Source organism: Polypterus senegalus, chromosome 15 (genome assembly GCF_016835505.1).
Source record: "Polypterus senegalus isolate Bchr_013 chromosome 15, ASM1683550v1, whole genome shotgun sequence".
NCBI classification, from domain to species: domain Eukaryota; kingdom Metazoa; phylum Chordata; class Cladistia; order Polypteriformes; family Polypteridae; genus Polypterus; species Polypterus senegalus.
In genome coordinates, this window is record NC_053168.1 from 107,545,404 (window position 1) to 107,562,244 (window position 16,841).

Below are 16,841 nucleotides of genomic sequence, written 5' to 3' on the forward strand. Positions count from 1 at the left end.
TTTCCTGAAAAAGTTTTAAATTCACAGCGTCTTCCCACCATTTTGTTTGTTTGCCATTTTCACCTCACCTACTGCTACAACAAACTTTCCCACAGCCACCTGGGAGTGCACAATATATGATGTAATCAGCACGATGGTTTAAAGGTCTCCATGTGTGTTCCCAACTGCTCCAAGTGTAGGGTAAAAAAACATTAGCATTTCGTGTGTGATTTTTTGTGAATTAAACTCCTGGCTAACAAACGTCTTTTTGGTATATACAAGTTTTTGATTTTGTTTAACGTTCTAATTTTTGACAACAGATCGGTTTGATTTTTGGTTTAGTCCGACTATGTGGACTCTTCATAGCTGTACTCTGTTTTCTGACCAGGAAACTGCACTCAGTCTGGCTATTCTGCATGGCTTTCACTTGGAGAACTAATTGTCACCTACCCCAATTGTAAGGGACACTCTCAAACTATTCCCTAACCCAAAACAACTCACAGGGAAGCCAAATTTCCAAACAAAAATCTTTATTTTTATAGAGTAGGTAGGTATAAGGCATAAACAGGACAAAACAATTTAGAAAGAAAAGTACCACCATGGGCCTTTGTAATACAGTACAGGTCTTCTGTTCATATCTGCTATTGGAGAGGATTGATCACTTTCTCATACTGTGCCCCAAGTACCACATATTTCATTTACCTCCAGTCTTTCACCTTCTCTCTCTTACTACTTCAACCCTGGCCATCAACTCTTCATCTAGCTTACCACTCTCTGGAGGTCTGCCTGAGCCGCAGCTCCTGGGGTCGCCTCTGGTCCAAAAGCTTCAAAGGCAGGTAGTAAATCATTAGCAGTACACTTGCTCCAGGGATGCCAAGTTAGATCTCCCAAATGTTCCTACACCTCTGAATCTTTAGTTAGCCTCACAAGGAAGCACACATGTTCCCAGCTCTCCTGGAGTGACATGATGCAGCGTTCTTCTTATCAGTGAGACTAGGTGTGTTCTGTCAGTCATGATCTGCTGCCCCCTCTGACTTCGTTCCTTGACATTTACTATATAAACGGGCATGGCTTATGTATGTCTCTGCTTTGTTGTCAAGGCCTTGATAGGTCCCATCCTTGTCCTATACCATCCTAATCATTACAAGATTATTAAACCCATTATAAGATAAATAAGAATACAACGTATTGAGCTAAAGATTATTATGAATCCAAGTAATGGGTGTGTTAGATATCAACCAATGGTGCCTTATGGCCTTTTATAGATAAACTGTTACAAAAGGCTTAGAGAAGATACATGATTGGTGACAGGGTGTGTTTCAGCGTATTGATTTTAATCTCATATGACTTTATACCTAAAACAAATGCTGCCAGGAGGAGAAACGTTTAACAAAACAAATGGATTGCTGGATCTTTTCCTTATATTTTGTAGGTTAACGTTGAAAAGCATAAGAAAAGCACATTTAAAATCACCATACAGATGCTTCTGAAAATCTCAATATGTGAGGGCTACCTCCTTAAGATGTTTCTGAGCCAATTATGTGTTCTCTTTTATTTGAGGATGAATTGCAGCGAGCAAAGTTTTAGCCTTTCTAAAACAGGTAGTGGGTTTATTCACGGCTGAGATGAATTTGCTTGAGATGCACCAGGCATGGCAGACTTGTACAAGGTGCTGGGGACATGCACAGGAGACTCCATACATCTATGGTCGAAGCAGATTAAAAACAGGAGTCTTTAGATAAACTACTTGCAGTTTTTATCACGATATGCTGTTGTATTTTCATTGCCCTCCTGTTTTATCCATCAGACGTTTTATGAATTTCTACAGATACAATGCATTCTGTGGGAAAAGAATTTAATACTATGTGGGTGAAAATATTTTTGCATTTTGGGTATTAAGCAAACTATTATCAATAACTGTTCTGCCTATTATTTATTCAGACCCAAAGACGTTGTTTTTGTGATTCCACACCCCTTGTCATCTCTCTAGGATAGAGCAGCTGCGTGTCAAAAGAACATGTTCACGTATTTCTGAATCCTCCTGGTTCAATAAATGATTAGAAGGAATTGGAGCCTAAATCTTGTGCAAGACTCTTTTTCGAACAGTTCTCCATTATGTATACCATTTATACATATGTATACCCACACTGACTCAGGGACTTACTTAGTGTTGCCAGTCAATCTAAGCTGAATGTCTCTAAAAAGAAAAGGGAGTCCCTGGGGTACACTTGCACAGACATTGAGAGAACATGCAAACTCCATCCAGTGGAGTGACCAGGCTGAAGGCTAAAACTTGTGAGGCAAGCTTGTGGCCAGCTTCAACCACTGAGTAATTGTTGCACCCCAGAAAAACAGAACAGCATACATCAATGAATAACCATCAGACTTCACCTAAGGGGAATGTAACTGTCCCTAATTTGGCTTTGATCAGCATCAGCAAGAGACATAATTCAGTATTTACAGTTTGAATATGACAGACTTGTCACAGGTAGATTCAGTAAATTTGTTCATTCCTCTTCCCCCATAAACATAAACCAATACAGAACTTCTAGAAAGGTTTCATTCTTTATGCCAACAGCGAGTGAGTCCTCAAATAACTTCCCTTTCCGTCTGGCGGAATGGATTGCATGGAGTCACAGTGGTAACCATTCTGGAGAAATATCCGAGGCGCCGGTATGGAGACTGGTTCCTAGTCGTTATGATGTATCTGTGAAAAACAACAAAGATTTATGTTGAAATGAAATCTAGTGTATTCTTGGATATTTACTTCCCATCAGACATGCTCTGACTACTTTAGTACAAATATAAACAAAATAAAATGCAAAGAACTAATGTAAACCAAGGAAGATACAGTAGCTGTCAGTTTGCTCCATTTTTGTTTTCATTATAAAGACCAAGTCCAAAACACAATCATTACAACATGGCATTCACCAGATCTTTACAAGACTTGAGAAACAATTGGCATACTACAACTTGAGACTCCATTTTTGAATAAAAGCTTGATATGTTCTATTAATCTTTAAGGGAATCTTCTGTGGACACAACAGTGGCTGTTCTTTGAATTTCAAAACCCAATGTGATGAACGCCTACACTGCCAGCTCATATTCTGAAGGTCTAGCAAAAGCTGACAAGGACAAGATGATTAATTCCTGCTAAGCTTAGTAGGGCAGAGAAGCAAATCACCATGCAGCTTTCTATTCTGGAATTACTTTTCTTTCAATCTGAGCCAGAATTATTATAAGTCATTGAAGTTATTATTGCTCAGCTCCACATCTGCTAAATCCCACAATACAAGTGACTCCTCCAATATGACTCTCAGATTAAGACTATTTTTTTTTTTTCTTGTTTTGAAGATTTGTTGTGTTGGAGATTTTACATATCTCATATTGACTTGAAACTTCCATTAACCGTTACAGAAAACCACAGTGGACGGGTCATTTTTCTCATTACTTCCAACTATGGGTAGTCAACAATACTAACCTAGAAATGCTGAACCTCATAATGTATAATAATGATATACACCCAGTCCAATGATTTTCTAAATTTGTGCAGATGACAAGATTTAAAAGATAATGCCATCTGATGATCTTGAATGATTTTCTTTCACATTCCCATGGATTGGCACACTGCTACACTGACTTGACACTGGCAATACTCTGAGCTGAAAAGGCTCTATAACCTCATTGATAATGATTTTCCCCAAACAGCACATCTTGACACACACTATGTAGACCCCCCCCAACCGTAAAGAGTTATTGAATCTAAGATGGCCATTTGATTAAGGACCACCCAAAGGAGCACACTGTGAGGTGGATTTCCAACAATAACATCATAAAATTAGTGGACCCTTATTTCATGATAACATACAAGCTATCTGGAAATAAAAGGAGCTAAATAAAAGTGATGATGTAACTCCCATGACGTTTCTGCACATATGGAATTTTTAGTTAACATGTAATAATCTTTTACAATTTATTACAAATATATATATTGTGAAACCTGGCCCCGGCACAGACAGACGGACATCATTTTTGCACCCACACACCGTTTATTTACACTATTTACAACATAGAAATATCACGTGCACTCACGAACCCCAGTGCCTCTTGCACCGAATCCCCCAAAGTCCAGGGCCCACAGTCTCTGTGCCTTTCTTCCTGGCCGCCTCCTGTCCGCTCTCCAGCTCAGTCCTTCTGCCTCCCGACTTCCACCCCCGACTGGAGGGAGGCGGCCCCTTAAATAAGGCTCCCGGATGAGCCCCAGGTGTTTCCGGCACCTGTTCCTTGGCCACGCCCCAGCGTGGCGGAAGTGCTGGCTGCCTTCCTGGCAGCTCTCCGGGCGCCACATAAAGTCTTCCCCGGCACTTCCTGGTGTGGCGGAAGTGCCGGGCTCCCGGGATAATTAGGCACCGGGGCGCCGCCTGGCGGTGGCCACGGGTCCCTACAGGGCTGGGCTTCAAAGCCCTGTACCCGAGGCCCCCTGCCTAACCAGGACGGACGCCCCCACTCCGTCTGGAGGAGGCACTCGCCCTCCTCCGGTCCTCCAAGGCGCCCCGGCCGGGCTCCAGCCCCAGCCGCGGACCGGGCGGGATAAACCGGCATCGGAGCGCCGCCTGGCGGTGACCACGGGCCCCTACAGGGAAGGGCTTCCATGCCCTCAACCCGTGGCCCCAACAGAACCAGGACGGACGCCCCCTCGCGGTGTGGAGGAGGCACAAGCCCTCCTCTCGTCCTCCAAGGCGTCCCGGCCGGGCTCCAGCTCCGCCGGCGACTGCATGGGATCAACCGGCATCGGCGCCGCCTGGCGGCAACCACGGGCCCCTACAGGGTAGGGCTTCCATGCCCTCACCCGTGGCTCCCAATAGAACCAGGACGGACGCCTCGCGGTCTGGAGGAGGCACAAGCCCTCCTCATGTCCTCCTGGCCCCGGCGGGCTCCAGCCCGGCGGGGCCACAGTGCCCCACCGCTAGCGAGGACACGTGGGTCCGAACGGCACAACCCGAAAGGGCAGCACGCCCCCGGCGAGGGTCCTACTATGCCCCAGGGTCCAACACGCACCCTGGGACATCCGCTTCGGCACCCCGCCGCGCAAACGCGCCCTGTGGCCTGCGCCGCCTCGCCCCGCTGTTCCCCGCAGTTGGGACACTATTGGCCTCTCGGCGTGGAGCCCTCCGCGAGCGCCCGCTCCAGGAGGGCAGGTCCCTGACGACGCCGTCCTCAGCGCTCGTCGGGGCTTCGGGCCTGTGGAAAAAAGGAAAAGAGGGCCAGAAGCACTGCCAGGACACTCACCCCGAGTGCCCTGCCGGTCTCCGTACCCGCAGTGCTCCTGCCCCCCTCCGACAGCCCCTGACTTGCCTGCTGAAGTCCTCCGTCGCAGGTTCCATGCCCGTCCGCCTGTTGTCCGCGGCACGCTCGCAGGCGGCTCGCCCAGCCGCCCAGGGGATCTCCTCTGCCCGCACAGAGGACGGCCCTTCTCGACGCGCGCAGCCCAGCGCCGCGCCCTCTATCGGAGGAACCGCATTCACCCCGCCGGTTCCTCCTTTTTCTTGGACGTGCTGACGGTCTGGGTCTGAGCACAGCAAAAGCTCAAATCCAGCCCCGTCTGCGTCCAGGCAGAGCGACAGGAGACAGCTGCAGGCTTGGAGCGCAGGGCGCTAGGACCCAGGGCACTCAGCAGCCCCGATCCTACCCGCCCCTGCATATTCGAGCTCCTCGCCTCGCTAGCTGTCTGCACCGGCGTCTGCTGTCGGGAGGTTGCTTACTTGAGCTGATCGTCCGTGAACGGTCACAGCCATGTTCGGCAAACCTCCCGCTTGCTTTACGGGACGGTAATACTCACCACCCCGCCGTGTTCTGCCGGCCTCCGGTTCCAGCGCCGACCGATCCTCCGTCTCACGCGGCGTCTCCCGACGCGACCGCCTTTCCCGTCAGCTGCTCACACTGAGCGGCGAGAACACGTAGCAGCTCCTCTAAGGACGGCTTGGCGGGCCGAAGGGACTCCTCCGACACACGCCGAGCCGCTGGTGAGAGAGAGACAGACGCCGGTGAGCTTACCTGTCGATCGGCTCCACGCGACGCCTGCCTCCTCTGGGCCACTCCCTCTGGCCCAATCGGGTCTCGTTTTGGCACGAGATTGGCGTTCCTAGGTCCCGCCTCCATCCAATCCTCGGCGGGCACACTAGACACACCAGCCAACCCGTGCCTGTCAGCGGCGGGACATCCGCCCGGCCATTTTGGCTCTTTCCTCCCTAGTGCGGCGACATGCTGGCTCTTCAGGTTGCAGCGTCTCCCTTTCAGCAGCTCTCCCGGCTGCTGCGGCGCTTAACGAGGCACCGCGTTCGACAGGCCCCTGCCACCGACAAGGATCCGGGCGGCCCCTGCCTGTTAAAGAAAAAACAGACGCGGGCCCTTCCCTGCGAGCAGGAAACTTACCTCCCGGGTCCTGTCTGTCCGGGAAACGTCCCCGGCATGGCCTCGATAGGCGGCCTGCCGTCCCCGGCGCCCTCTGCCCGACGTGCTTGGGAGCCCGCTGCACTCCAGCAATGCCATGGTCCTTCCTCCGCACCTGGGAAGCTCGGCCATAATACGGTCGCGGCGGTCTCCGGGTAAACGCCCGCTGGTTGTGCACGGGCCGCTCCTGCGGCCAGTGCGTGGGGTCCGCTGCTGCGCCGGGCCGTTCACAGACATATTTGTTATTAACAAAGCAGGTCCCCGTCTTGTACCAGACGGATCATCCTGCCGGCTACGCCACTGTGAAACCTGGCCCCGGCACAGACAGACGGACATCATTTTTGCACCCACACACCGTTTATTTACACTATTTACAACATAGAAATATCACGTGCACTCACGAACCCCAGTGCCTCTTGCACCGAATCCCCCAAAGTCCAGGGCCCACAGTCTCTGTGCCTTCTTCCTGGCGCCTCCTGTCCGCTCTCCAGCTCAGTCCTTCTGCCTCCCGACTTCCACCCCGACTGGAGGGAGGCGGCCCCTAAATAAGGCTCCCGGATGAGCCCCAGGTGTTTCCGGCACCTGTTCCTTGGCCACGCCCCAGCGTGGCGGAAGTGCTGGCTGCCTTCCTGGCAGCTCTCCGGGCGCCACATAAAGTCTTCCCCCCGGCACTTCCTGGTGTGGCGGAAGTGCCGGGCTCCCGGGATAATTAGGCACCGGGCGCCGCCTGGCGGTGGCCACGGGTCCCTACAGGGCTGGGCTTCAAAGCCCTGTACCCGAGGCCCCCTGCCTAACCAGGACGGACGCCCCCACTCCGTCTGGAGGAGGCACTCGCCCTCCTCCGTCCTCCAAGCGCCCCGCCGGGCTCCAGCCCCAGCCGCGGACCGTGCGGGATAAACCGGCATCGGAGCGCCGCCTGGCGGTGACCACGGGCCCCTACAGGGAAGGGCTTCCATGCCCTCAACCCGTGGCCCCCAACAGAACCAGGACGGACGCCCCCTCGCGGTGTGGAGGAGGCACAAGCCCTCCTCTCGTCCTCCAAGGCGTCCCGGCCGGGCTCCAGCTCCGGCCGGCGACTGCATGGGATCAACCGGCATCGGGGCGCCGCCTGGCGGCAACCACGGGCCCCTACAGGGTAGGGCTTCCATGCCCTCGACCCGTGGCTCCCAATAGAACCAGGACGGACGCCCCCTCGCGGTCTGGAGGAGGCACAAGCCCTCCTCATGTCCTCCTGGGCGCCCGGCGGGCTCCAGCCGCCGGGCCACAATATATAAAGAATATATCAAAATGTGATATATGTAATGTATGTCCGCGTAAAAATGAATAGCAATTTCTGTGCGAATGAGGCAGGAGATGCAGACTGAGGAACCAAAAGGGGCTTGGACACTTTATGGATAACATGTTATTTTCATACCCTGTTTAATTAATTTGGAATAATAACAATTTTAATTGCCTGGTAGACTGATTTGCCATTTATTAAAAGGTTTGTTTCATCTTCATATCTCATAGTCAGCCATAAATCATGCAGTCAAATACATCACAAGACCTTCTATACAAAGTGCGTTTGTTGGCCTATTATGGATTTTGTGTTTTGTTGTATTGATTCTGTTTTTGCCATTTTTAGTGCTGCTTTTATGTTAAGAACATTTTTTATGGGAAATATGTTTCACAGTCTTTATAAATTATCGCAGAGAAAACCAAAGGCTGAAATGTGTCAGTGCAAGCCTGCTGAAAAAGCTGTAAAGAAGCACAAAGCAGAAGCAGTCGTGCTCTGGCATTGTTTTCTTTCTTGCAGAAACTCTTCAGTTCCTGAATAAATGGGTAAAGGAAGTGCATTCAACATGTGGGGGTAGCTGATGCCAGGAAAATGGAGAAGGGCAACAAAAAAAGCTTTTACCACGGCTAGCTAAGGGAGACGGGTCCTCAAAGGTCACAGTTAAAGCTTAAGCCTGATGGCTTTCAGAAACTTACAACTGCTGTCTGACTGGACTTGCAGTCTATGCACAGTTTGAGAAGACTCTGATCTTTTCATAAATGTGAATATCACCTAAGATGTGTTGTGCCAAAATTCAAACAACTTTGATAAATAGAAAGTGTCATCTGTGCCACAGGTACAGACCAAAAAGGTAAGCATTTACATTTTGTCTTTACGTTGTCATTTCCAATACATTTTTTATTTGAAATCACAACTGACATACTGTACTGTGGCTCAGATTTCTAGACTTAACATAGGGAGTTTGTGAAGCCCAAGTGACTTTAGAGATGCATTAATAGAAGGGTAACATGTCACATAAGGTGTTAATGAGAGTTACAAGGACACGGGTTCAACCAGTGCAGATATGTTTTGTCTTACTTCACCCAGTATTTAGCACATAGAAAAAAGCACAAGTGACAGTCAAGTGTGGAGAGCAGAAGAAAGCTATTGTTACAGCTTTGGAAATTAATATCTACTGCATAATAAAACATTAATGTCTGAGTGTTCCAGCTTTACGAGCAATCTGATTGGTCAGTTAGGCAAAGGAGTTAAAATGGAGTATTGTTAAAACAACAAAGCAAATAACATGCCACATGATGTTGGTTTGGTAAATACTAATGAAACGCAACCCGAGTCACCTTCAAAGATGGGGAAGTGTTCTCAAGAATAAGAATGATGTTTTCACAGTGGGTAATGGGGGCAGTCTACCATTGCTGGTACGCAAAAAGCAGCCAGGAGGTTAGCAAAGTTCCTCGAAATGACAATCTGTGATATAGGAATGTGATCAACGGAGGAAACACTGGGCAAGACAGGTTCAGACACACAAGGACACCAAGGAAAAGCATAGCAGGAATGTTGAGGGCATACTTAATGTAGAGCAAGAGATATCTAATAGTTGTCCTAACTACTGCACCGCACTACTCCAACTTCCTTCTCTCTCAGCATCTCCAGAGCTCCTACTATTATGACTAACTAACACCCACAGAGCCTATGATGCAAGGGATCAGTGTTATATTCTTGGGTGGGGATGTCCCTGTCACTACTTGATCTGCAGTAAATAGCAATGAACATAACAAGTTTAATCTAGCTGTAAAGACGCAATATACAATGAATCTACTGTGATGAATGGCCAGGGCCCTTAACTGGCCGGGACACCATTGTAAAGGAAGGACCACAGGACAGACCGTGTACAGGGCATTATCTCCCCCAGAACGCTAGATGGCAGCCTTCCGGATCTCTGCAGCACCACTGATTCCCACAGATCTTCATGGGAGCTGGACTTCAGTACAGCCCTGTTGGTCTCAGTGGGTGCCACCAGGGGATGCTGTAGGGGCCACACAGCCCTACTTTGTTGAGTTTACACCTCACCCAGATGTGCTTCTAGACCATGCCAATGGGCCACTGAAAGTGCTCACGTGTGTAATATAAAAGAGCCAGAGTCAGAAGGAAAGTGTCAAAGCTTGCTGTACAAGGAGTAGAGGTGGAGAGAAAGAAACAGAGGAAGAAGAGAAGAGAAGGAGACAAAGTGCTAGGTTCTTTATTATAGTCCTTTTCTACTGCATGCTGGCTGTGGGAAATTGTTGGGAAGCGTTTCCCAAAACAGAATAAAAGTCAAATGTGTGTTGCTGAACTTGTGTCTCTGTCTGCTTGTGCCGGATTTGGGGAATTGGAGTACATCCTGCAGGCCACACTATGCAAAACAACACAATATTTTCATAATATCATAATATTCTCATTAAAGTCAGCTAATGTACCTTAAATGAAAATAATGCAAGTTTTTTGTTTTTTTTTAAACAGATGCGGGGTGCAAATCCAGCTTGAGTACTGATCTGGAAGTGACAGCACAATGCATAAAATATTTATAAATTCAGACAATTCCATGAAGTGTAGAATACTCTTACAGTATAAATGCATGATGCAAATCAGGCAGGTAACACAAAGCTAGTTAGTTAGTTATATCCCCATCCAACATGGTTGCTGCAGTTCTGTGATGTCATGCTAACCTTGCACAGCATCATGGGCCACTATCAGTATTTTTGTCTGTTTGTTCTAAAAAAATCCTTGCAAATAAATGTCTTTTTGGGCAGATTTAGGTGGTGGAGAAGCCAAACATACCTTTAGTTTTCTTGTAAAGGGCATCTACAATATTGTTATTTTTCATTCATGTTATGTTTTGAATGTACCACAACACCATTTTGATTTTTATGTACGCTGCCATTTGTGGCTTGATTGCTATGTTCCAGAAGTCATGTCATTATGTCATCATTTTAAGGATAGCATGAAAGCCAGGATCATGCTGTAGACCTTGTCCAAAATTATGAATTCTGAAAAGGCTTTGGTGTGTACTACGATTGTTTTGACTTTTGAACAGGTATTCCTTAACTTCTGAATGCTGATTAGGGATTTGGTTTTGATGAACACTCAACAGTCCTTCTGGTTTAGCACTTGTATTCCTTTTGAAACATGTTTATCTCTTTGTATTATCGTGGTATTTCCCTCTACTTGCCTTTTACCTGTTTCCTCAAGGGTAAGTGTTCTCGTGAAGTTCGTTATCGGGTTGGTCTACTGTTGCACTTTAAGATGAATACACACATACATAGCTATACGCAAACACACAGACCTTAACCACAACAGTGCCCCATGAATGACACACACATACTGATTAACCTCTAGCACTTCAAACCACACAAGTGCGTTAGGAATAACACAGCCTGTCACTCAGCACTTCAAGAGACTTACTTATTATCGGCACGAATAACATACAATGTTTTAGTGATATCTCAGACCTAAATATTACTTTTGGTCTACAAGAATACATTTAAACATACAAAGACTCAGCACTCTTGACTATAGGCCATGTATCAGCCAAGAATACCTTCTTTTCGTACTGTCCCTGACTATTGAGTGGCATCCTCACTCTCAGCCTTATAAACCCCGCAGCACAGAAATAATAGAAAAAATCTGGCTACACTAGGTGCTCAAAGAAATCTAACTTATTGCATCAATCACTCTAGACATTAAGACATAGCATAGAAAGCTAAAAGCAGCATGGTATTTATTAGAAGAATAATAATAATACCACTGGAACAAAGAATTGTAGAAAATAGGTACTGACAGGAAAGTCTGAATATATGTAGTCTTTAGAAAAGCTTACAAAAAAGTTACAGATGACAAGGATGAATGTCCCAGGGCGGCGTTTGATTTAGCAATCGATGTTCATGATGCATTTCTGACGACCAGTGCCGTCTTTGTCCGTTCCTCTTTTTCTCCTTCTGTACTGTCTTCTCCTTCTTCTCTTTGCTTCTCTTCTCTTTTCTTCTGTCTCAAACCAAGGCATATTTATTATGAAATGGTATGCCTTGGTTTCACAGCACATGCACCTAATTGGCTGGCTGTCAAAATAGTTGATGAATTAATTCCCCAGGTAATAAAGTTCTTTGATATTGCCTCAGTTTTCCTTTACCAGGCCGTAAACCCAATTGTTGTCCCAGATGTCCATCCATAAAGTAATCAATAGCCTGAGGTATCATATCAGCTCAGCATCCTTTCCCAGGCTGTAATACCAAATTCGCACTACAGTATTCCCTCGCTATATCGCACTTCGACTTTCGCGGTTTCACTCCATCACGGATTTTAAATGTAAGCATATCTAAATAGTATATATCACGGATTTTTAACTGGTTCGCAGATTTCTGCGAACAATGGGTCTTTTAATTTATGTTACATGCTTCCTCAGTTTGTTTGCCCAGTTGATTTCATACAAGGGACGCTATTGGCAGATGGCTTAGAAGCTACCCAATCAGAGCACGTATTACATATTCAATAAAACTCCTCAATGATATACGATATGCTTCCCACGCGCTGCTTCGCACACTTAAAAGCTCTAACAGCCCGTATTGATTTTTCATTGTTTGCTTTTTTCTGTCTTTCACTCTCTGTGAGAAATACAGGCAGATACCTATCCATCATGCAATACCATCAGGGTGACGTATGATTGGCCCCATTATCTGCTTCTGAAGGAGGGGGTGTGAGCAGAGGGGCTGTTTGCACAGTGGCTGTTTGCTTAGAAGATACGGACGCGCCTGTAAAAAAATGCTGAAAGGCTACCTTCATAGTGATCCCTTCATTGCGCCGCTTTATCGCGGTGCTTGCATACTTAAAAGCGCACCAGCCCTATTGATTTTTGATTGTTTACTATACTCTCTCTCTGACATTCTCTGCTCCTGACGGCGCACCTTGAAGAGGAAGATAGGTTTGCATTCTTTTAATTGTGAGAAAGAACTGTCATCTTTGCCTTGTCATGGAGCACAGTTTAAACTTTTGACTAAAGGGTGTTACTTCATGTCTAGAGGGCTCTAATAATGTTAAAATACGTATTTAGAAGGTCATAAACAGGTTTTCAATGCTCTAACTGCGAAAATATTAGATTTATAAATAAAGAATCCTACTTCTTGGAAATCCATTTATCTGGCTGAAGCGGATCAACCGCCATAAACAAGGGTTTACCGTATAACTGTGCGGAGAATATTTATAAACAGTGTGGGAGAGTTTCTAAGAGCTTAAAATATATAAAAATGACCATACAAACATATGGTCTCTACTTCGCGGATTTTCACGTATCGCGGGGATTTCTGGAACGCAACCCCCGCGATCGAAGAGGGATTACTGTAATCTGTGAACAACTGTTATAAAAGTAAGGTGTAAGGGAAGAAAACCTGCTTTAATTTGTCTTAGTTCATCTGTTGTCTTGTCTCGAAAAAAATATAATGGAAACCAAAATGTACAGATTTCATACACCATAACACTCTTGAACGTGTTTCTTGTCCTTGTGGCTTGCCATCTTTTCATGTCTTGGCTGTTTATAGGGTCATTATTGTCACATGTTAAGAGTTCACAGAAATTCCTACTTGCATGTGCAAATAATGAGACAACCAGATACTGTAAATACAAATTAATCTGAGTGTCAGACCTAATGGTTTAAACAGGCAAGATCAAAATTAGAATTTTAGAATGTTATAGGAAGAGAGCAGACATACACTTAAATTCATAAAAATTTGACCCTTAAAACATTTTTTCACGTTTTGTATTTGATGGTTTAGTCATTCTTTTTAAATAAAATGATAATGAATGTTCTATGTGCAGACATTAAAATATTTACTAATTCATGTAAGCACATGCTGTTCAACGACATGGATGTTTTTAGAAGGTGCCATCACCTTAGAGTTTTGGGCTACTATGATTCAATGTGATTGCTAGGCACGTTAAACCAAGAAAGCATGTAATTTCTTCACTGTTTGTAATGTTTATTTTTTATGGATCAAATCATTTTGAAGTGATGGGTCCATAGAATAACGTTTGTCCCTTGGCATATGGTTGTTATGATCTTCCTGAGAACATTTTTTTATTATCTAAATGACTGGGAGATTTAACCATCAGATTGGAGGTGGCAAACTCTTAATCAGAGGACAGGCAGTAGAATGAAACACAGAGAGACACAGGGGTTGTCAAAACTCCATACACAATAGCAGAAAACAAAGTTTAAACAAAACAAAAGTTCCTAATGCTAAAGTCTTCATGAAATAGCCAATTAGCTTTCTCTACAATAATAAAGGCCTGATCCACACTATTACGTTTTCATTTAAAAATGCAGAGATTTGTCACAATTTTCACCTTTCGTCTACACTAGCGAAGCCTTTTCAACCCCTGGACTTTTAAAAACACCCTTTGGAGTCAGATACTTTCATAAATGTGGCATCAGCGTTGTAATGTAGATGAGCGAAAACAGAGTTCTCTGGAAAACAATACTCGCACTCTGGTTGGGGAGTGCTAAATGTCGTGGCCATTCCCTAATCAGGTTCTGCTCTTACAACATCTCATTCACTTTATTGGTCCCTCTTAACAGAAAAATAAATATTGTAATATAGCAGGCATTTCACCAGGATTGGGCAAATGGCTGAAAACAGGCCATGACAGGACTCTAGTCCATCACACAGAATACTCTCACTCACACAAACACACACAACACACATCATATTCACACACAGTGGCAACCTGTGACTGGCTATTAATATAACTTACAAAAAAAAGTTGCAATTAAATCCTTCTTTGCTTGAGCATGTCTAGCTGTTATAATAGTTATGACAAATGTTAGGGAATAACAGAAGTGGAAGACAAACTTTATTACAACGAGTGACCATTATTGATATCAGGTAAACATGCACCTCTGATGGCAAAATATAGCATGACCAGATTTTCACAGATTTAAACCAGGACACTTGTGTAGCATGTGCCGTATGTATACACATAAAGCTTATCCTCATCTGTTAAATGCCTATTTCATCTCATCACCATCGGAGAGTGATAAGGCCACAGGGAAATAAAAAAAATAAAATAAAAACACTTTCACAAATGAATACATAGGATTCCCCCCAATGGTTGATGTAGATAAATAAATGGCAGTACTGACTGCTTTTGTTTGCTTCTTGGTCGTCATCACAATGCTGATTAAATTTAACACAACTTCTTAATCAAGCTTTCCCCATTGGAGTTTTGGCCCCGCTATTATACTTTTATTACAAGGGGTTGCCTGAGTATAGCAGGCCTGCCATTGAAGTTTTGTACACGTTGCTCTAAATATATTGTGAGGATATTTGTTTTGGTGGGGGAATGTTTTATTAGATGGGCAGCCTGCTAAAACATTTTGATATTCTTCAGTCATTTATCAGGATTCATAGTGTAAAATCATGACAGTCCCTGTTATTGGGACATCTAGTGACCCTAGTAAATTATAGTAACAGTGAAATTTTGAATCATCATACTCTGTAGATAATGGAGCAGTGAGGTTGGTTTAGTTTAAGGCTGATTGTTTATTGACTAAATGTTTATTTGCACTGTGCATAATTACCACAGGATACTTTATTGATATCTACAGTAGATAACCCACTGTTTTCTTTGCTTGTATTTTATACTTTTATACAGTAGTTTTGTTACATATTAAAAGCATCAGGAAGAGTGAGATGCATGCAGAGATTTGCACACAAACAGCAAGTGACACTGACTTCCTACCTGTGCATGCAGTCTGCTGGTGTTTTGTTAAATTGTATTGGGGATTTGTTTGCCATCAGTGGCAGCTATTGGAGGTGACAAATAGGAAAATATACAAGTTGGTGTAACTGAAACAGTAAACTAATTTCTAGTTGAAATTTCACAGAACATTTTCTCTATTTTAAGTCAGACGAGTTAGTAAATTCACCACTGCTTTCAATGGGAGATTTTGAAATGTTTTAACTGTGTACTGAACAATCTGTTCAAGATATCTAAATGAAAATGTAACTGTCTTGACAAATTTCTTTACAGAATGTGCCACATTACAACGAAATTGGTTCCCAGGGGCCGAGTTGTTTCATGCGGACAGACAGATGGACGGACAGACAGACATGGCTATCACAGTAGGCGCTTCAAATTTCAAATGTGTATGAGATTAAAATGATGAAAGTTCCACGGAACGTGACAGCATACCTACTCTGGCAGCATCTGAGTCAGCCCTTGGACCAGACACCACTCATGCAGACCCACTCAAACAAAATTATACTGGGCCAATTTAGACTCACCAGTTAACCTAATCTGTCTCTCTTTTGGAAATGGAAGAAAACCTGGCTATCAGGCGGAAAAACCCGTCCCAGGGAGAGACCATGGAAATTCCAAATAGATTGTGACCAGGCAATCTCCTGGAGCTATGGGCAGCTGCACTAAGTTGTCTTTGTTTGTTAAAGAAATAATAATAACAATCTAAAATAGGTCTCCAAGTAACACCTTGGTGGCTGGTTGGATCTGTTTTTTCTCACAGGCTTGGCTGATTGTGTTTAGATCTCGTCATGCCTAAATGAAGAACCGTAGCCACATGACAAAAAGAAGGAAGCTGTTTTACTTATTGCATCCACCTCACCATGAGGCTGCACACTTCAGTACCCCTGACCTTTACAACTGCACATTTTTTAATAATTAAAAAATCTTCATGTATGACAATAATCTTGCATTCAGATTTCAACATGTGAAGAACTTAAAAACTGAATGCATAGTAGCTATAAAGAGCATTCACCCTTGAAATTTTCACATTTGTTTATCTTACAAAATTCAAGCTTAATATTTAGCTAAGATTTTTTTTCTGACAATGATAAAAACACAAAGAAGAGGTGGCAACAAAATTAAGTTTTTGTGTGTTTAATTTTCCATATCAACTTAGTTCAAAGCCTGAACTGGAAACTTTACGCATAAGATAGGAGTCAATCCTGGACATAGTAAAAGTTCTTTGTAGGGCACATAGACAGGGAAAATTTACATTTATGAATGCAATGGACATGCACTTCTTTGGGATGAGCAGGGGCACCGTAAGGAGGGGGAAATTTAGGTAAATTCTAAGGGCCTCTGACAGACAGTA

At 44.7% G+C, this 16,841-nt stretch overlaps 1 protein-coding gene across 2 annotated transcripts in view; it reads right to left on the reverse strand.

Moving 5' to 3' along the window:
* Nucleotides 1-492: 492 nt before the first annotated feature.
* Nucleotides 493-16,841, reverse strand: part of LOC120515943 (spermatogenesis-associated protein 48) — a 77,699-nt gene continuing 61,350 nt past the window's right edge. For both annotated transcript variants that reach the window (XM_039737333.1, XM_039737334.1), the window contains exon 9: nucleotides 493-2,686. In XM_039737333.1, coding sequence (XP_039593267.1) covers nucleotides 2,569-2,686 — 118 coding nt within the window. In that variant the 3' untranslated portion in view covers nucleotides 493-2,568. The remainder of the gene's footprint in view (nucleotides 2,687-16,841) is intronic.